General features: G+C 44.7%; 1 protein-coding gene across 2 annotated transcripts; it reads right to left on the bottom strand.

Annotated features, from left to right (window-relative positions):
• Positions 1 to 22: 22 nt before the first annotated feature.
• Positions 23 to 21895, bottom strand: LOC110499288 (transcription initiation factor TFIID subunit 4). 2 transcript variants are annotated; one of them, XM_036958500.1, is made up of 15 exons: positions 20612 to 21895; positions 20230 to 20399; positions 19589 to 19678; positions 19104 to 19283; positions 18760 to 18882; positions 18437 to 18526; positions 18000 to 18167; positions 17638 to 17713; positions 17183 to 17294; positions 15849 to 16018; positions 15498 to 15628; positions 12662 to 12787; positions 7778 to 7834; positions 6089 to 6211; positions 23 to 3517 (listed from the first exon to the last, which is right to left on the bottom strand). In XM_036958500.1, the coding sequence occupies exons 1-15, from the start codon at positions 21819 to 21821 to the stop codon at positions 3356 to 3358; spliced, it is 2988 nt and encodes a 995-aa protein (XP_036814395.1). In that variant the 5' UTR covers positions 21822 to 21895; the 3' UTR covers positions 23 to 3355. The 2 variants fall into 2 exon arrangements, with proteins under 2 accessions (XP_036814395.1, XP_036814393.1); XM_036958498.1 differs by having other exon boundaries at positions 19104 to 19286; positions 20612 to 21894.
• Positions 21896 to 21906: the final 11 nt, after the last annotated feature.

The raw sequence follows: 21906 nt of genomic DNA, 5'->3' as shown, positions 1-21906 counted from the left end.
CCATCAAAGAAATTAGGATATTTGTGCTTTTCAATCACTTTCTTTATTATTGTTTTTTTTTGCAAAGGTACAAACAATACTAAAATTGCATCACCTGAAATGCGTCAGGTTTGAATGCACAGACAGTAGGAAATATAAATAGTCACAAAAATGTGTCCTTCAACACATAATACAGTAGCTGGGTTCTTAAGACCCAGACTCTAAACTTGAATATACATACACCACAGCTTTATTTCATTTATCAATTAGAACTATGCACTATATAAACAAATGCATGTTACAGTAAAAAATACATTTAAAGCATTAAAAACCTTTCATGGACAGTCATTTCAAAGTCAAACTGAAAAAGGGCTTTTGACCCCCCCAAAAAAATAAGGAAGCAGTAGTATCCCATTAGCATTCTAAAAAAATATTTGACAGATCGCCGCGACAGATTGACATTTTGATGTTGATCATCAGCATTAAAAGTCAATCACTCAATAGATATTGTTAAGCGGTGCTGAAACTTCTGCAAGTGATGGACTTTTCAGTTGATTAAAAAGTCCCGGATGGAATTTCCGGTCTTGAGAAAACTATATAGGAATGGTGCTCAATATTATGACCGCATTGTTAATTGTCATCTTCATTCAAATGGTTGATTAGCCTGAGTGAGTGTATAAGAGAGCCAGCTCCCTGTGTTCTGTGATGAGGTTGAATCTGAATAATGATACTTATATCTTTAAATGGATCCTGGTAATTCATCTAGATTCACGTCTACAATAGGAGAGATTAGTTTATGTTATGAACCATTGGATAGAATATTAGAATTGGCTCACAATTTTTTTTTAACACACAAAAAAACAAAACAAAAAAATCTTAAGATGTTTCACTCTTCTGCCAATAGTAATAGGAACCCTAAAGTACCATGTATACCAGCCAAACCTGGGTCAAATACTTGCAAGTAATTAAGGTGGGCTTGATTTAGCTTGGCGTTTGCATTTAAAAATGGGACTATTCCATAGGTTCTGTTGTACCAGGCAATCTAAATCGAGCTCATATTTCATATTTGAAAGTATTGGATCCAGGTCTGGAACTAGTATGTATACACGTTGCGTTTTAATAGCAGGCATCACAGTACTTCCTGGTACATTTATCTGACCACTATCAAAACAATAGGATTCTCTTCAACATTCATCTTATGGTTTGGTAAATTAAAAGGTAGACTCAAAGAAATGATCTTGCCACGAACAGCAGATATTGAGATGAGCAAGATGCAGTCATACAGTATCTGCGCATGTGCACGGGTTCGCTTCACGCTGTTCAAAGCATGGTAGCCAAGGGACCAAAACAGTGGAGAAGTTGAGCCTCACGCGTCAACGCTCTTAGTTGTTGAGGAAATTGACCCACCGCGGTTCACTTTCTGCATCTGTGTCATATCGCTGAGTCTACCTTTAAAACATGTTACAATATGAGTTGTTTTTTCCCCCCAAACTCAGTACTTGCCCAGAACATAAAATGCAAACATTATCTTTCATTTTGAAATGGTTCCTTCCTCTTCAATATGTTGGGGAAAACGTACATAACACAGATCAGTGTTTGTAGGCTTTGACCTGGGGCCTCATTTATCAAAGGTGTGTGCGCACAGAAAAATGACTAAACCTTGTGTGGGCCACTTTTTCCACAAAGGTTGGTATTTATCCATTTTGAATTTGAAGTGCATCTCCACGTAAATCTCAGACCATGCGTAGGTGCAACTTCTAATGGTCGATCAACTGTATTGCAAGCAAAGATTGCTATTTTGGGGAAATTGAGGTGTTTGATGCACAGGAATTATAATAATGGCTACCATTTATTCATTGCTCATTCAATAGCCAACCATGCTCAAAAGCAAATAGGCTGGTAACCTATGACAGTATGGGTAGTCTTCAGTATTGCTGTGCGATAGGAGTGTGATGTCATAGCCTATTTAATCTCAGAAACACAATGTATTGATAAACAAAATATTGAACAACAATTCATGTGGGCTGTAGGCAACATTTACTTTTAAATTGTTCAATAGACAATCAATCTTGCAGAATGCACGACCAGTGTTTGGTACTCGCAATAGGCAGAATGCATTTTTATTTTCAAAAGACTCTGCAAAAGATTAAAACATTCTGCCCACACCTCTACAAAAATGTAATCAAATTTGCTATTCAGCTTTCTTTTAGAAAAGGACATGGCCCAGTTCCAACATCTCCAAATCATACAGCTAATGAGGGCATTTTGTTAAAAATATATAATGTAATTTGGTTCTGATTTATCACTGAAAACATGCGTATGTGTTGCATGGGACAGTTTGTAGGATTTATCAATCTCCAAGTATGCCAGAAATCCTACAATCTCCAAGTATGCCAGAAATCCTACAATCTCCAGGTATGCCAGAATGTAGCAAGAAATGTACGCACAGTTGATAAATAAGGCCCCTGGAGAGCACAGATCCTGACCACGGTGACCAAACAATCCTGTTGGTCCAAGGGTTAGGGTTAGTCTAAATATGATGTGATGTAACATCCTTAGTGGCAAATCATTAGGCTTAAATAGCAAGGACCCCGACATAAACTAAATACTACTGTAGGTTGTTTGAGAACGACGCAACAAATTGGGACAGAGACTCAAGGCATCTCGAGGTACATAGGAGTCATGGTAAAAAAAATGCTGTTATGTGCCCACCTGCCAGCTTCTAGGCTCTCAGCGTTGTAAAGCACACAGCTAGTGAATGAGACTAGACGTGATGTAAAAACAAGGATGTGGCCAAGTGAAAGAGTAGCCAGTGTACCTGTCCTAAGGGGCAGTATGATCTGGGAGCAACTTTAGGGTGGTGTGGGGTTGCTTAGCTTCAGATGCAAGGGGTGATATATGATAGTGTGGTATGGGAATGAGGGTGAGTGTAGAGATGGGGGGGGTTATTTGATAATGCAGAATGGGAATGAAGGCATGTGTAGAGATGGGGGCAAAGGGGAAACTTTACTTATCACAAATGTGTTATGGGCATAGTACAAAGCCCTGTGTTACCCCTACATTAGGAGAGCCTTATCGAGTAGTAAGGATTTGCATCAGGTCGAGTACAGAACCATTGTGGACGCCCTACTTCAGGAGAGTTGTGTAGAACAGTAAAGATTTGTATTGGGTCGACTAGAGAACCCTTATGGATTTGTAACGGGCCGGCTAAGTACTAAACCCTGTAGGACGTCATACTTCAGGAGAGCTGTGAAGAACCGTAAGGATTTGTAATGGGCTGAGTACTGAACCTTGTGGTACCCCCACTACTTCAGGAGAGCTGTGTAGAACAGTAAGAATGTGTAATTAACTGAGTACTGAACCCTGGGGGACTTCACTACTTCAGGAGAGCTTTATAAAGCAATAAGGACCTGGATGTGGCCCTCTCCTGCTCCAGGCAGAAGATAAAGTCCCTGAGGTTGACTCGCGTGATCCGCTGACGGAGCTGTTGGCGGGAGGAGGCAGCTGTGGAAGAGCCATCCCCTGAACCCGAAGCAACCTGAGGACAAAGGGACAACATTAAAAAAGTTACATCTACTAGTAAGTGATTTAGGGTTGTTTTAATTGACTTAAAATATCTGTGTTGGCAATGTGTATCAAAACAAGTAGGCTCAAGCAATAGTAATGCAGGCACGGAACAAGCAATGCAGTTTTACTAACTAGAGAAATTTAAATTCAGCCCAGGCTTGTGTATGCATCACCACAGTTTCATACAAGGTGTGGACACAGCCTGAGGGAAACGGTCACACCCTTAGCCTACGGCTCCAAATCGCCGAAAAAGCTTTCTCAAGATTCTACACCACCTAAAAACAACACTTCAAAACAGCCAGTAACAAATAGTGTGGCTTGAATTGGTGCATTGTTTTGCATACTCCTGAAATGTCCTAAAGCTTGTTTGAATGGGTGAGGAAATTGTACATGTCTTAGTGAACTCAGTGCCTAACCCAATAACCCTGTGGTGGTGTATGCTGAAATAAAGGGTTAGGACTATTTGGAATTAGGTTTGCAAAGGGTCGGAAACTTCCCAGGAAATTTTACATGGGAAGTTAAGGCTGGAAATTTGGGGAATTTTCCTTAAATTCATCAAAAAAGTTAGCTTATAACAGTGAATCTTTTCTGTGGGATACACATAAGGCAATTCTAGGTTTAGTGGCATATTTTAGTTAAACTATCCCTAATTCAATGAAATTGCAACCCTTTTTCATAAAAGAATAATGGGCAAATACTGTATAATCCAGGTGTGCAAAGCTCTTAGAGACTTATCCAAAGACACTCAGCTGTAATCGCTGCCAAAGGTGCGTCTACAAAGTATTGACTCAGGGAATACTCATGTAAATCAGATATTTTTGTAATTACATTTTCAATGCATTTGCTAAAATGTCTAAAAACATTTTTATAGTGTAAAATCTATCTCATCCATTTACAATTCAGGCTGTAACATAACAAAATGTGGAATAAGTCAAGGGCTATGATTACTTTCTGAAGGCACTGTATGTAATGGTTGTTTTGTGAGCCGATGGTGGTTCCTATTATATAAATTGAGTGTATATTCTACTTCTCTGTGCTGAGAGCCTGAGGGGAGAGCTGACACTAGAGGATAGGAATGAGGCTCCAGGTCCATACAGGAACACAATCAGAGCATTATACAGCTTAACAGCCTGCAGGCGTGGTTACCTCCTGTACACAAAACACGCACACACCCTATGCCCAAGGGTGTGTACTCCATACTGGCACAATGAACGCCCCCAACGTTACACACCCAGTGGAGTCTCCAACGAGACGCTACAATCACCCACTCCAATCAAGCATGATGGATAGCACGAGATCCCTGCTCTTCTGACTAAAATCGGTCAAAGATCCTCGTGATATAACTGTGACTGATTCCCTTTCACACGGGAAGTTGGAGCACATTAAAGTGAATAGGAAATTCAGCAAGTCTTGGAGGGTAGTGGAAGTTGATAAACTATTGATAAAACCAATGCGGTTTGGCTCTTCGCTTTCATCAGGGTTTTTTGAAAAACATGACAAATAATTGTTCATCTTGTTGTCTTCTCGTCGCTGAGCTGCCTTCTTTGTAACTACTCTGCCCTGAGGTTGGAGCCCCATGCAGCCCCAGCAGGCCCCTTAGCTCCCATCTGCAGGCGTGATCAGGGTTGAGATATAGACACATCAGCCTGGCACGAGCCCTTCAGGCCGTTTGGGTATGTATGAGGAACGGTTAATAAAGGAGTCAGGCAACCTTTCTGCATTTGTAACTCATTAGCTACAGTAGAAAAATAAACAGCCCATAAGGGACTACCTTGTTGACTTGCTAACTATCAACTAACTGACTGACTGACTGTAGTCCAACATACCCATACTACAAACTAGCTAGCAACAAAAGCAGGTCACTGATTTGAAAGACTAGCCAACTTCCTGACTAGCTCACCGACTGGCTAACCTATCAACTGGTTGACTGACTAGCTTGCTAGACGTTCATTTGGCTTAGTAATTCCCCATTCTTTTCACGCTGAGGCATGTGTCAAAGTTCATGATTACACCCTCCCCTTCCCTACAATGTTCCCTCGCTTGCATTCCCTCCCTCTCCTAATCGTGGCTCTCACCCCGCACAGAGTCCCCTTTGTCTGGGATCGCTGTGGGGATACCTCTGGGCTGGATGTGGGTGGGGGTGGAAGGTGGCGTGACTGAGGCACCCATACTGCAGCCGCCCTGGGCTGTGTTCCCCCTCAGGCTTATTTCTGCAGAGCTGAAATCTATGGCTCCCCTGAGGGGGTGAGAGGAGGGGGGGCTTGGAGGGGGTAGAGCGGTGCAGACACCCACAACAAGCCTAGAGGCCCACGCTGACCCCCTTCACTCAACTCTGGTCACATTCACACTGCTGGATAGAAGGGGGGGGGGCGTGTATTGATGACAGAGTAGAGTGAACGAAGCTATCCCCACTTAAAAATGTTTTCTTAAAATGTGATGGAAAGTCAGGTGGTGAAAGTCATTGGGGAATGAGGATATCTGTCAACTTTGAATATCCTACTTGTGTGTTCCTATTCTTACTGCCACATTTTAGCACCCGTACCTCTGTGCCCGATGTGGAGCCCCCTGGCGAGTCCATCTTGCGTTTCTTACGGGGCCCGATGGCAGCCAGGGCAGTGAGGTTGGCTTCACGCTGCCGGATCTGGGCCTGCTCCGCCTGCTGCATCTGAAAAGGGAAAAGGAGAGAGAGCCACAGACATGTTTACTTTCCTGGCTGATTTACACCCTAAACAGGATCTATCATTGGCAGCATAAAAGCTGGAATGGAGAAAGTTACAGCGCCAAGAAGGTGCCGTATAATGAGCCCTGAAAAGACCGACAGTTCAACAATCTAATAGGCCTACATATAGAGCTGCATTTATCAGACTATTATTATCTGCTATGAACACAAATCCTTCTGAAGCAGTCCTACAAACTGCTAGGCTAAAACAGCAGCCCGCGCCAAAGGAGGAGACTGGGGGGGGAGAGAAGAGGAGGGGGAAAGAAGTGTTGAGGAGACTAACCAATAGGAGACTAACCAATAGGAGACTAACCAATAGGAGACTAACCAATAGGAGACTAACCAATAGGAGACTAATCAATAGGAGACATAATTCAAGGCAACGATGATGTCCTCATTAAGACACTGTAATGCTAATTGAAAGAGGTGCTGCACATGGTACGCACACACACACACTGGTGACGAAGTACAGTGACCTGTGACCTGACCCTGGACGTCAAGATGAAGCAGAGGCCAACAGCCTGAAGCAAGCTAGCGTGTGTGTGAAAGGAGCATTGTATCTTCAGGCATTATGAGGTCACAAGTCAGAGAGTGGGGCTCTGTCGGTCTAGCCAAGGTTGCTTCAGGTCAGGTCCTTGCCTGCCTGTCTGCCTGCTTGATGAAGTGGTAAAGGCACTTCATCACACTTTCTGAAACTAGTCTATCACACAGGCCAGAGGCCTGGAGGGCCCAAGGACTGATGGTTTGTTCTACCTGTTAGTAGTAATGATTTATTAATGTCACAGATTATTATTATTGATTTTTTTCTTCACCTTTATTTACCCAGGTAGTTCTCATTTACAACTGCGACCTGGCCAAGATAAAGCAAAGCAGTGCGACAGAAACAACAACACAGAGTTTACACATGGAATAAACAAGCATACGATTGATTGGACAGGGAGTCCATTCACCTGATGTCCAAGGTCTGAATTAGTCCCCAATTAGAAAGAGATAATAAAAACCAGAGGTGTTTTGGTTTTTGGCCCACTAGGCGTTAAACCAGGGGTGGCCAACCCTCCTCCTGGGGAGCGACTGGGCTTGTACATCTTTGTTCCAGCCCAGCACAAACACAAATGATTCAGCAAAACAAAATATTGATTAGGCAACTTTTACAATGCACTTTTACAATGCACTATAATGTTCAGAATGATTGAACATGTCCTGACCTGGGCTCCCCTGTCCAGATCTTTATGGATAATGCTCTCTGACCTCAGTACCCACTCTGGCTGGTAGTGGCGAGGCACTGTCTGTCTGCCCAAGGCAGAGCTATAATACGGGGAGAGCTAGCTTCAAATAGTGGCATGGTTGGGAAGGTAGCAGGACTATATGGACTATATGGAGAATGTGTGTCTTTTGGTGGGAAGTTCTTGCATACCAGTCTGTAGCTGATAATGGACTGCATCGTTTTTTTATATTGTACATGGACATTAACAACATGTCAATAGCTTTAAAAAAAAAAATGGACGCAATTACCTCCTTAGCTTTCGCCTTCAACCGAGCTTGTTCTGGGTCCTCCTGTCTGGCGCGACTCTATAGAGTAGAGAGAGAGACCGGTTAGAGAGACAAAAAAGGTACATACTCCGTTACGAGAGAGAGATATCGGGGCAATAGCTTAAGACAATGCTATAGTCTGAAACCAGTGCTTATTATAGCATTTACAGTGCATTTCGGAAAGTATTCATAGCCCTCTACTTTATCCACATTTTGTTATGTTACAGTTACGTTTTTCTAAAATTGATAAAATTATTTTTTCCCTAAAATAAATCTACACACACAACCCCATAATGACAAAGCAAAAATCTGTTTTATTTTTAAAATTGCAAATGTATTAAAAATGAAACATTGAAATTGACATAAGTATTCAGACCCTTTACTCAGAACTTTGTTGAAGCACCTTTAGCAGCGATTACAGCCTTGAGTCTTCTTGGGTATGACGCTACAAGCTTGGCACACCTGTATTTGGGGAGTTTCTCTCATTCTTCTCTGCAGATTCTCTCAAGCTCTGTCAGGTTGGATAGGGAGCGTCGCTGCACAGCTATTTTCAGGTCTCTCCAGAGAAGTTCGATTGGGTTCAAGTTCGGGCTCTGGCCTGGCCACTCAAGGACATTCAGAGACATGTCTCAAAGCCACTCCTGCCTTGTCCTGGCTGTGTGCTTAGGGTCGTTGTCCTGTTGGCAGGCAAACCTTCGTTTCAGTCTGAAGTCCTCAGTGCTCTGGAGCAGGTTTTCATCAAGGATCTCTGTATTTTGCTCTGCTCATCTTTCCCTCGATCCTGACTAGTCTCCCATTCCCTGCCACTAAAATACATCCCCACGACATGATGCTGCCACCACCATGCTTGCCATAGGGATGGTGCCAGGTTTCCTCCAGACTTGACGCTTGGCATTCAGGCCAAAGAGTTTAATCTTGGTTTCGTCAGACCAGAGAATCTTGTTTCTCATGGTCTGAGAGTCTTTCTTTTACTACAGGCTGTCATGTGCCTTTTACTGAGGAGGGGCTTCCGTCTGGCCACTCTACCATAAAGGCCTGATTGGTGGAGTGCTGCAGAGATGGTTGTCCTTTTGAAAGGTTCTCCTATCTCCAGAGGAACTCTGGAGCTCTGTCAGAGTGACCATCTGGTTCTTGGTCACCTCCCTGATCCTATCCCTTCTTCTCCGATTGATCAGTTTGGCCGGGCAGCCAGCTCTAGGAAGAGTCTTGGTGGTTCCAAACTTCTTCCATTTAAGAATGATGGAGGCCACGGTTCTTGGAGAACTTCAATACTGCAGAAATGTTTTGTGCCTCGACACAATCCTGTCTCGGAGCACTACGGACAATTCATTCTACCCGATGGCCTGGTTTTTCCGTATATAGACAGGTGTGTTCTCTTCCAAATCATATCCAATCAATTGAATTTACCACAGGGGGACTCCAATCAAGTTGTAGAAACATCTTAAGGTTGATCAATGGGAAACAGGATGCACCGGAGCTCAATTTCAAATCTCATAGCAAAGGGTCTGTATACGTATGTAAATAAGGTATTTAAGTACTGGTATTTACATTCGCAAAACTGTCTAAAAATCTGTTTTCGCTTTGTCATTATGGGGTGTTGTGTGTAAATTCATGAGGATTAAATGTATATATATTTTTTAGAATATGGCTGTAACGTAACAAAATTTGAAAAAAAGTGAAGAGGTCTGAATACTTTCTGAATATAATGTGTTTAAAAGGCATAGTACATCCAAATGACAAAATGATCAATTGGTTTCCTTACACTGTAAGCAGTCTATGGATAAGGCATGAGACAAATTCATGTTTTGGTTTAGTTTCCAGGGCACCGTTTCCACATGCTAACGTTTTAGCATGTGTCACAAATCCCATTCAAGTCATGGGACTAATATAATTTTTTGCGCATCATGTCCAGAATCATATACAGTGCCTTGCGAAAGTATTCGGCCCCCTTGAACTTTGCGACCTTTTGCCACATTTCAGGCTTCAAACATAAAGATATAAAACTGTATTTTTTTGTGAAGAATCAACAACAAGTGGGACACAAGCATGAAGTGGAACGACATTTATTGGATATTTCAAACTTTTCTAACAAATCAAAAACTGAAAAATTGGGCGTGCAAAATTATTCAGCCCCCTTAAGTTAATACTTTGTAGCACCACCTTTTGCTGTGATTACAGCTGTAAGTCGCTTTGGGTATGTCTCTATCAGTTTTGCACATCGAGAGACTGACATTTTTTCCCATTCCTCCTTGCAAAACAGCTCGAGCTCAGTGAGGTTGGATGGAGAGCATTTGTGAACAGCAGTTTTCAGTTCTTTCCACAGATTCTCGATTGGATTCAGGTCTGGACTTTGACTTGGCCATTCTAACACCTGGATATGTTTATTTTTGAACCATTCCATTGTAGATTTTGCTTTATGTTTTGGATCATTGTCTTGTTGGAAGACAAATCTCCGTCCCAGTCTCAGGTCTTTTGCAGACTCCATCAGGTTTTCTTCCAGAATGGTCCTGTATTTGGCTCCATCCATCTTCCCATCAATTTTAACCATCTTCCCTGTCCCTGCTGAAGAAAAGCAGGCCCAAACCATGATGCTGCCACCACCATGTTTGACAGTGGGGATGGTGTGTTCAGCTGTGTTGCTTTTACGCCAAACATAACATTTTGCATTGTTGCCAAAAAGTTCAATTTTGGTTTCATCTGACCAGAGCACCTTCTTCCACATGTTTGGTGTGTCTCCCAGGTGGCTTGTGGCAAACTTTAAACGACACTTTTTATGGATATCTTTAAGAAATGGCTTTCTTCTTGCCACTCTTCCATAAAGGCCAGATTTGTGCAATATACGACTTGATTGTTGTCCTATGGACAGAGTCTCCCACCTCAGCTGTAGATCTCTGCAGTTCATCCAGAGTGATCATGGGCCTCTTGGCTGCATCTCTGATCAGTCTTCTCCTTGTATGAGCTGAAAGTTTAGAGGGACGGCCAGGTCTTGGTAGATTTGCAGTGGTCTGATACTCCTTCCATTTCAATATTATCGCTTGCACAGTGCTCCTTGGGATGTTTAAAACTTGGGAAATCTTTTTGTATCCAAATCCGGCTTTAAACTTCTTCACAACAGTATCTCGGACCTGCCTGGTGTGTTCCTTGTTCTTCATGATGCTCTCTGCGCTTTTAACGGACCTCTGAGACTATCACGGTGCAGGTGCATTTATACGGAGACTTGATTACACACAGGTGGATTGTATTTATCATCATTAGTCATTTAGGTCAACATTGGATCATTCAGAGATCCTCACTGAACTTCTGGAGAGAGTTTGCTGCACTGAAAGTAAAGGGGCTGAATAATTTTGCACGCCCAATTTTTCAGTTTTTGATTTGTTAAAAAAGTTTGAAATATCCAATAAATGTCGTTCCACTTCATGATTGTGTCCCACTTGTTGTTGATTCTTCACAAAAAAATACAGTTTTATATCTTTATGTTTGAAGCCTGAAATGTGGCAAAAGGTCGCAAAGTTCAAGGGGGCCGAATACTTTCGCAATGCACTGTATAAGTGACTTTGTTGAGCTTCACAATTGATTTTAGATACTTCGGGATGATTTGGACATGCTTGAAAATTGCTCATAATATTGGTCACATGACTTGAATGGGATTTGTGCTACAAATGCTAAAATGTTATCATGTGGAAACAGTTCCAGGGAAAATAAAGTTTCCCTGTGGAAACTAAACCAAAGCATTGATTGCTGTCATACCGTGTGCATAGACTGATTACAGTGTAAGGAAACCAATATTTAATATTGTAATTTGGGTGAACTATCCCTTTAACCACAAGATACATCCAGCCTGAATGAACAACAACTCATAAAAGTAACTATAATATAACCATAGAGATCCTATTCAATTAGTAAATGTCATAAACCCTCAAAGTTCCAGAATCATAATATCAGCCATTTGTCAGGGAGACATCCAAACCAGCCTAATTGGAATGATCAGCAGCAGAGGCGTAGATAATGCATTTCCTGTTTTTACTTATGGAGGAAAATAAAAGCCAGGCATGTGATATATCAGAAAGTGTAATAGAATTATTTACTACATAAAACATTGTCAAAATATACAGTTCATGCCGGTTTTATACCAATTTTCTATATAAATATCCTCTAAAATATATGCAAACAGTCCATCAATGTCTACATTTTTTTGTTTTCTTGGGAAGCTGCGAGTGTTATTATGAGTACTTGTTGCATTTACAACTTGTCTAAGTCCTATCATTAACTGATTTCAGCCAGTGTATGGCTGTGTCTGTTATATGGAACATTGGCATATTGGCAGTTAAATTGAAAAATTATTGGAATCATTCCACTAAAACTGGCTGGCTACCCTCTTATAAAAAAAGGGTTCTTCGGCTGTTCCCATAGCAGAATCCTTTGTGGTTCCAGTCAGTATCCTTTTGTGTTCCATGTAGAATCCTATGTAGAAAGGGTTCTACCTGGAACCCAAAAGGGTTCTTCAAAATGTTATCCTATGGGGACAACCTTTAAGATTATAGATAGCAATGTTTTTCCTAAGAGTAATTAGCTAACAAACATACTGTGCAGATAATCTTCAGATTTGAGTGTGAGTACGCCCCAGTGAAGGTGGGCTCTGTTCAAACTCCACTAATTACCTCTGTTTTCAGGTGTCACATCCTTCCCAAGATCAAGTGTACACACACACACAATTTTGTTGCTCAACTCAAAATAGTGCAGCTATTAACGGGCACTTCGAGTTCAACTTGTGATTTGGGGTAATGCAATGGTAATGACCTAGAGCCAGTGAGCATGTAGTCAGGTGGTGGTCTGTCTCTACTGAACGCTACTCTGTTCTGTAGGTACCTTGGCAGCCTTGAGTAGGACCTCTCTCTCCTGTTCGTCCTTCCTCTGTTTCTCCATCCTTTCCAGCTGCTCAAAAAAGCGGAGCTGGGCCCTGACGTCTGTCGACGGCTCATACCATTCCTCATCCTGCAGAGAGAAGGAAGGGGGAGGAGAGAGGGGAGCGTGAAAGAGAGGGGAGAGAGGGAGAGAAAGAGAGAGGGGAGAGAGGGAGAAAGCGAGAGAGGAGAGTGAAAGAGAGGGGAGAGAGGGCAGAGAGAAAGAGAGGGGAGAGAGAAAGAGAGAGAGAAAGAGGGGAGAGCGGGAGAGAGAAAGAGGGGAGAGAGGGAGAGTGAAAGAAAGGGGAGAGAGAAAGAGGGGAGAGAGGGAGAGTGAAAGAAAGGGGAGAGAGAAAGAGGGGAGAGTGAAAGAGAGGGGAGAGTGAAAGAGAGGAGAGAGGGAGAGTGAAAGAGAGGGGAGAGAGGGAGAGTGAAAGAGAGGGGAGAGAGAGGGGAGAGATAAAGAGGGGAGAGAGGGAGAGTGAAAGAGAGGGGAGAGAGAGAGTGAAAGAGAGGGGAGAGAGAAAGAGAGGGGAGAGAGAGAGAGTGAAAGAGAGGGGAGAGAGAAAGAGAGGGGAGAGAGAGAGAGTGAAAGAGAGGGGAGAGAGAAAGAAAGGGGAGAGAGGGGAGAGAGAAAGAGAGGGGAGAGAGAAAGAGAGGGGATAGAGGGAGAGTGAAAGAAAGGGGAGAGAGAACGAGAGGGGAGAGAGGGAGAGTGAAAGAGAGGGGAGAGTGAAAGAGAGGGGAGAGTGAAAGAGAGGGGAGAGTGAAAGAGAGAGGAGAGAGGGAGAGTGAAGAGATGGGAGAGTGAAGAGAGGGGAGAGAGAGAGTGAAAGAAAGGGGAGAGAGAAAGAGGGGAGAGAGGGAGAGTGAAAGAAAGGGGAGAGAGAAAGAGGGGAGAGTGAAAGAGAGGGGAGAGTGAAAGAGAGGAGAGAGGGAGAGTGAAAGAGAGGGGAGAGAGGGAGAGGAGAGATAAAGAGGGGAGAGAGGGAGAGTGAAAGAGAGGGGAGAGAGAGAGTGAAAGAGAGGGGAGAGAGAAAGAGAGGGGAGAGAGAGAGTGAAAGAGAGGGGAGAGGGAGAGTGAAAGAGAGGGGAGAGAGGGAGAGTGAAAGAGAGGGGAGAGAGAGAGGGGAGAGAGAAAGAGGGGAGAGAGAAAGAGTGAAAGAGAGGGTAGAGAGAGAGTGAAAGAGAGGGGAGAGAGAAAGAGAGGGTAGAGAGAGAGAGTGAAAGAGAGGGGAGAGAGAAAGAGAGTGGAGAGAGAGAGTGAAAGAGAGGGGAGAGAGAAAGAGAGGGGAGAGAGGGGAGAGAGAAAGAGGGGAGAGTGAAAGAGAGGAGAGAGGGAGAGTGAAAGAGAGGGGAGAGAGGGAGAGTGAAAGAGAGGGGAGAGAGAGAGGGGAGAGAGAAAGAGGGGAGAGAGAAAGAGTGAAAGAGAGGGTAGAGAGAGAGTGAAAGAGAGGGGAGAGAGAAAGAGAGGGTAGAGAGAGAGAGTGAAAGAGAGGGGAGAGAGAAAGAGAGTGGAGAGAGAGAGAGTGAAAGAGAGGGGAGAGAGAAAGAGAGGGGAGAGAGGGGAGAGAGAAAGAGAGGGGAGAGAGAAAGAGAGGGGAGAGAGAAAGAGAGGGGAGAGAGGGAGAGTGAAAGAAAGGGGAGAGAGAAAGAGAGGGGAGAGAGGGAGAGTGAAAGAGAGGGGAGAGTGAAAGAGAGGGGAGAGTGAAAGAGAGGGGAGAGTGAAAGAGAGAGGAGAGTGAAAGAGAGAGGAGAGTGAAAGAGAGAGGAGAGAGGGGAGAGAGAAAGAGAGGGGAGAGAGAAAGAGAGGGGAGAGAGAAAGAGAGGGGAGAGAAAAAGAGAGGGGAGAGAGAAAGAGAGGGGAGAGAGAAAGAGAGGAGAGAGTGAGAGTGAAAGAGGGGAGAGAGAAAGAGTGAAAGAGAGGGGAGAGTGAAAGAGAGGGGAGAGTGAAAGAGAGGGGAGAGTGAAAGAGAGGGGAGAGTGAAAGAGAGGGGAGAGAGAGAGAGTGAAAGAGAGGGGAGAGGGAGAGTGAAAGAGAGGAGACAGGGAGAGTGAAAGAGAGGGGAGAGTGAAAGAGAGGGGAGAGTGAAAGAGAGGGGAGAGTGAAAGAGAGGGGAGAGAGAGAGAGTGAAAGAGAGGGGAGAGAAAGAGTGAAAGAGAGGGGAGAGAGAGAGTGAAAGAGAGGGGAGAGGGAGAGTGAAAGAGAGGGGAGAGGGAGAGTGAAAGAGAGGAGAGAGGGAGAGTGAAAGAGAGGAGACAGGGAGAGTGAAAGAGAGGGGAGAGGGAGAGTGAAAGAGAGGGGACAGGGAGAGTGAAAGAGAGGGGAGAGGGAGAGTGAAAGAGAGGAGAGAGGGAGAGTGAAAGAGAGGAGAGAGGGAGAGTGAAAGAGAGGGGACAGGGAGAGTGAAAGAGAGGCGAGAGGGAGAGTGAAAGAGAGGGGACAGGGAGAGTGAAAGAGAGGAGAGAGGGAGAGTGAAAGAGAGGAGACAGGGAGAGTGAAAGAGAGGGGAGAGGGAGAGTGAAAGAGAGGGGAGAGGGAGAGTGAAAGAGAGGGGAGAGGGAGAGTGAAAGAGAGGGGAGAGGGAGAGTGAAAGAGAGGAGACAGGGAGAGTGAAAGAGAGGGGACAGGGAGAGTGAAAGAGAGGCGAGAGGGAGAGTGAAAGACAGAAGGGACAGGAACGATGGTGTTTATGTAGTTTGTGTACTGCTCATGTTGTTGTTCATATGTTATGTGTGTTATTCATATTCACGGTTTATGTACTTCTATTCATGACAACCCCTACTCTCCCTGCGCTTACCTTGCCCCCGTCGGTGCGGTGCTGGGCGATAGTGGACACTTTCTCCAGCATGGATCTCAGCCTGGCCTGGGTAGCATGGGAGATGTAGTTCACTGTCTCAGCTGGGACCTCGGTCACCCCAAATCTCTTGGCTGAGAGAAAAGACATCAGCTGGGGTTAAAGGCACACTATATTGGGACAGCCAATCAGTGCCATCATCTGGGGATGGCAAGGTGTGGACAGTCATTTATTGATGATCGAGACATCAGGGCCGAGCTCCACTACTTTCAGCAGCTTGTGTCTTACACCAGTCATTTCCTTTCAAATCCATGAAGGTAAGTGAACAAGTGCCTCTCATCTGGTATGACCTACCAGCCTCCATGATGCGTCTGTGCAGCAGGCCTGGGGGGAGGAAGGCCTCGTCCTTACAGGAGCGGATCTTGGTGCCCACCAGCTCAGAGTTGGTGGCCATGATGCGGGCGTTTTCCTCGTTCAGGTTTACCCCCGCCATGGACGCCACGTCATTGATGTCATCGTCATCTCTAAAGACATACAGTACACACAGATCAGGGTGTGCCCTAGAAGATCATAGAATTGGCCAGATAACGTTGATAATATCTTGGTTCATTACACCATGTAGATTTCAAGTCAATTTCTCAGAGGATATGAAGTTATTTACACTGATCAGGGACAGGAGTTTATTTAGCTTTAGTAGTTTCTACTCTACCGTTGGGTCAAAATCTGTGAAATACTGCCATCCTGTGGTTGATCGGTTTACATGCATCATGATGGAAAAGTTTTAAAGTATCTTAGGGGGATTTCACACCCAAAATTAGTTTGGAGTGGTTTTGTCTAACTCTGGTGTGTTAACCCCCTTAGTTTGGTTCATTGGGAGCATTCAACAACACACAGTGGTTCTCTAAAAAAGGATGGTCTCAGTCCGATTCAATTGATACTGAGGTGCGGTACGCTGCAGTTGAGAACAGTCTGGGCCAAACACATGAAAATAACCAGTCATGCACTATTATTGGTTGTTTGACTGAGAACATTTGGTAAATACAAGCAGCATCATAACTTGATATCTCTGAAACACTCTGTGAGTAGCAGCGCATTTATAATCGCATCCAATTCCGAGTAGGTGAGACGGGGTCTATACCGGGCATATAGTCTCCTGAATATAGTCTATTCCCGTTGCAGTTAGAGCAGCTACTGCGCTGTTTCCTCACGCATGTTGTTGGAAGTCCAAAGCGAAAGAAATATGAACATTGGGACACACAAGTGATGCTTCATGAAAATCATAAATAGATTTTTGTTTGTTTGACATTTGGCGATGTAAAACCAACCTGACCAAATGAAAAAAAAATACAATGCAACAAATACTTGAACTCTGATTTGAACTATAACTCAAAACTGTGTGTGTAAACATCGTTAGCCCAACAATGCCAAGAGCCTTGAATAGGTTTACATGGGGTCACATACCCACAGTGAGCCTATAGTTTTCCTCTGCCAACCAGGATATTACATTGACATGTTAGTCATTTAGCAGACACTCCTATCCAGAACAAGTTACAGGAGCACATATGGTTAAGTGCCTTGCTCAAGGGCACATCAACAGATTGTTCATCTAGTCTGCTCAGGGATTCGAACCAGGGACCTTTCGGTTACTGGCTCTTAATTGCTAGGCTACCTGCCACCCTATTACGTACCTGAACGTCCCACCTCCAGGCTCATTCAGCTTCTTCTGATTGGCAGAGGCCTGGGCACCAATGCCCACAGGACTTCTGCCCGGGATAATAGAGGGTCCTCTTGTAACTACGCCTGACAAATTAACAAGACATATCATTACAAGCTGTTCAATAGCATGGTGAGTAAATAGGCCTCTGTGCGGTGCTCTTAACCAGGGGTTAACTCCGGTCCTGGAGCATCCCCTGCTGGTACATTTTGTTAGAGCCCAACCCTATCACACCTGAGACACCTAGTAACAATGCAGGCCTTGAGAAGTTGAATCATGTGGGAAAAATGAGTGCCCACTGGGGGAAAACTCCTGCCATTCACCACTAACAAAAACATAAATGGAGAGCACTGGGATGTCAAATTGAGCTTGTATGGACAAGATGTGTCTGCATAAGGGAAGAGAGAGGGTGCTATGCAGTACTAGTACCTTGCGGTCGTATAGTCTGAGTGATGACCATGGGCATGCGGGTCTGGACCCCCTGGACCCCTGGTCTTCTCACACCCTGGAAGAGAGAAGGGGAAGAGAGGAGCTATAAGAACATGAAGACAGAAAATGGAACTCACAGTAGTTGAGCGAAGTGGCACATAACAGACAGAATACAACACAATGAATATAAAAGACATCATAGAATGGCCTCAAGTGTGTGTGTGTGTGTGTGTGTGTTTCTATGCCTATTATAGAGACATAACCTAGTACGGCCTTAAATCAATTATGCTAGGCCCATCATAGAGAGAACCATTAGAAACTGCAGAGCTTCTCTCCAGTGTCTAAGTCCCAGAGGGTCATACCAGGGCAGTGGTAGGTGTCCTGACGATGCCTGTGGCGGGGCTGATGGTGGTGGGGAGCCGGGGCCTGATGGTGGAGGTGGAGGGGACGGCCAGGGCAGAAGCGGAGGTGGAGGCCAGAAGAGACTGCTGGTTGTTGAGAAGGGACAGCCGCAGGGCAGGGAGGCTTTTCTGTACAGAGGGAAACACATCCGGGTTACATGGATAATGTCGTCAACAATTGACTGTCTATATTTTGTATAATTATGCAACAGGTCTGCCATGAAATTTAGTGTAACACTTTACATTAAGTTTCTCTTATACCTGTGCAGTAACACTAATTACAGTAGTAACCTTGTTGTAATAACTTGTTCCATAGTACTTTAGTAATTGCATTTCAATTGCATAGCAATAAGCTAAAAAAGGGCAGGAATGCTGGGGGTTAAGGGTTACAAACAAACCTTGAGGAAGGGGATGAGGTACGGCTGTGGAGAGGATTTCAGCTCAGCCTGCAGACTCGTGGTGAATTCCTCAGGCTCGATTTTAGCATCCTAATCAAAGACAGGGGACCGTTAAAAAAACATTTTATAATGAATGGACCTTTTCACTCTGCTGACAATAGAACTACAAAACAAAGCACAAAAACACTTTCTAATAACTTTCATTTATAAACATTCATAAGTCATTCATAAGGCATGTGTTAATGATACAAGGACTAGGTCATTAGAATTCTAGTCATTAGAATTTCCAACTATAGTTGTCCTCTATAGGAGTCTTGACTCACCAGTAGATCCTGCACCAGGGTCTTGACGTTCTTAGATGTGTCAGGGGAGGGGGAGTTGTGGGACGCCAGTTTGATCAGGGTGGACAGGAAGTTCTTGCACTTCTTCACATTCTCTTGCATTTCCTGTAAGAGAGGAGAATGGGTCATTTGGTATGATTACTTTCCATTCAAATGTACTTCTCATAATACCAGAGGTGGTGGTGACATAACATTTTATTAAATCAAACTTTATTTTTAAGAGGATTTAAAATCACAACACACTTCACAGTAAACAAAAAAGGTGGTAAACCCTGCAAAGTGTCAGAAGCAAAATACCCCTGTTGACAAAAACAAGTAACACAAACCTGGGAGACTGTTGCAATAGGGCTTCCAGAGGCACTGGCTGCTGCAGTGTTCAGGGTGATAGTGGGCCGTACAGCACCAGGCTTGACCAAGGCCTGGCCCCCTGTGATCACAGACTGGGCCTTCTGAGGGGTGGTCATTTTCACTGACACAGACGCACCCGCAGGTGCCACGGTTATGGCCTTCTGGAGAGAATGACAACAGGCATAAATTACTACAACTTTAAACAGTAGTGGAAACCACAACTGTTAAGACAACACAACTGTTAACACAACACAGCTCAGTTGAGAGACTAAACAACCACTATTACAACATGACAAAAATGAAACAACTAAAATAACAACCAAATAAAAACAGGGCTTAAAAATGTCAAACATATTTCAAACAAATAAATGAACAATCTACTAAGAGGATGTAGTTAGTAGCCACTATAATTAGGTGTGTGTTCTCTGACAGAAGGCGTTGATTGGAGACATGAAGTGCACACCTGTATAGCAGGGCTAGAGGGAGAGGGGGACTGGGCCATTCTTGCCTGGAAAGGGGACGCCAGACGGACAGCCTGGGGCGTACCAGGGGCCTGCAGAGAACAGGGGGAGAATGGGGTCAGAGAGACATTGGATGAAAAAAAAACAGTCATTACAGATTAGTACCGGGATACATGGTCAACTTGTTGTGACTTCCTAAAAGTGAAATCACACTGGCGCAACACTAGAGGGGAATAGGGTGAAGAGGAAGAAACAGTGGGACACCCCTACAACATCTGGGTAGACCTTCAGTTGAGACAGGGGGCAGTTAAATGCCTCTCACGAATGGGACTCTACAGCCGCAGTAGATGCTGCACCAAGACCCGACTACTAACCACAGGCACAATAATCTATGGTCTCATGACAAGCTCTTCTACAATCATGTACAACATCATCTCCCAGAAAATTCCTGACCTGAGCAGCATCCATCTTATGCCAAACCCACAAACAAACAGCATGACTGTACTTGGTCCAATCAAGAGGATTGTGGATGTGGACACTACATGGCAGACATACACCATTCAGATAGACAAAGACGTTTAATATGATATAATCCATTCCAGCCCGCTCCAGACAACTTTAGCCCGATTCCCCCATACAGTACCTGGCTGGGAGTGCTAACTCTGACGTTGGCCCCAGCGGTGGAGATTCCAGGCTGGGGGGAGATGTTGGAGACAGCAGCCTGGCCTTGTTGGGTCTTAGCCTGGGCCTGGGCTAGAACCTGCTGAGTCACCATCACTAGCTGTCCCGTGTCCGTACGCACCAGCACCATACCTGAGGGAGAAACACAATTTGACATTTTAAATTGTCTACTTTTTTTGTTGCTCTTTTGCGGGGGTTTTGGCCTAAGCAAAAGTGAATAGCACACTAGGCTATAGGCTACAGACTATATGAATATGATTAATTGAATGACTAATGGGTCAAAACATTCCAGGGTGTCAGATCCTAGTTTCTAAAGGTTCTACAACATCAGTAGGGTTCCTTACCGGGTGGTATGGTAAATCCAGGGGGTAACTGAATGGTGGTCTTTTGTGGTGGTCTGACGGCCAGCTGTGGTGCAGCAGTCCTCGTGGTACTTGCTAACAGCCCAGGTCTCTGCTGCTGTACGGGGGTAGCCATCACAGGAGCACTGGGGGGCCTCACGATGGTCACTGTGGGCTGACCAACTCCATTAACAGTTGGTTTCACCCCAGCTGTGAGAGTGGGACTCGCCACACTCTGTGGCTGGCTTATTGGTGAGTTAACAACAACAGGAGGGGGAGACCCTCCGAGAATTATTGATTGGCCAGCAGAGACTGGCTGGTTGGGTGCCACCATTTTAGTGTGCATGACAGTGTTGCTGTGGTTCATGACCTGAGAGGTGGTGGCCCCTAGGGAACCTGCACCCTGTGTGACCACTGCAGAAACCTTGGGGTCTATTACTCCATTCTGTGAGGCAATGGCCATGGGGCTGGGCTGTCTTTGCAATGCAATAGTGGGAGTAGTAGCCACTGCAGACTGTTGAGGTCCAGTAAAGTTTGGCAGAGAAGGAGGTTGTGAAGTCATGGACACAATGATATTGGAATTGCCCGCACTGACAGTACTTACAACAGTGCTGCTGCCTGACCCGACTTGGGAAGCTGCAGGCGAGTTGACCAACTTCAGAGCTCCAGTGTTCCCGTTAAAACTCTGTAAACCAGGTGAAGCAGTCCTGATAGTTGTTGCTGTTGTGATGTTTGGATTGGGAACAGTCACCGCTGATGTGCCAGCAGGACCCAAAATAGTCCCTCTGTTGAAGCTAGTCGACAGAGCAGGCAAAGTTACCGATCCTGGTGGTGCGGTGGAAATGGTTTGAGATGCGGTTCCATATGTTTGTAGATTAGTACCAGCGTTTAAAACACCCCCAGTAGTGATGGAAGAGGTGGAAGCGCTGATAATCTTATTGGGCATCGCCTGATTCGCGATGGGTTCCGCGTTTAACGCCGCTTTTGGGTGTCCTTGTTGTGGCGGCTCCAGAGACCCCGCTTGATCACGCAGTTTCCCTGAGAACTGGCTAACAGCGCCCGTAGATCCTTCTCGCTTGCTATTAGAATATGTGGCGGGCGAAGTCTTTTGGCTGACAAGTTGCGATTCCAAAGAGCCCACTAAGTCGCTTACAGCTTTTTCGTCTACCTCATTGAAGAGCATGTCCTCCAGTGGGTCGGAGGCTCCCGCCATCTTTGATGATAGACCGTTGTGCAAATCGTAATTTAGAATGTACGCATGCGCGTGGGTTTCATATGTAGAAATAGAATTTCAAGAA

This window comes from Oncorhynchus mykiss, chromosome 2 (genome assembly GCF_013265735.2).
Source record: "Oncorhynchus mykiss isolate Arlee chromosome 2, USDA_OmykA_1.1, whole genome shotgun sequence".
In the NCBI taxonomy this organism is placed as follows: domain Eukaryota; kingdom Metazoa; phylum Chordata; class Actinopteri; order Salmoniformes; family Salmonidae; genus Oncorhynchus; species Oncorhynchus mykiss.
This window is presented reverse-complemented; position numbering and strand designations above follow the sequence as displayed.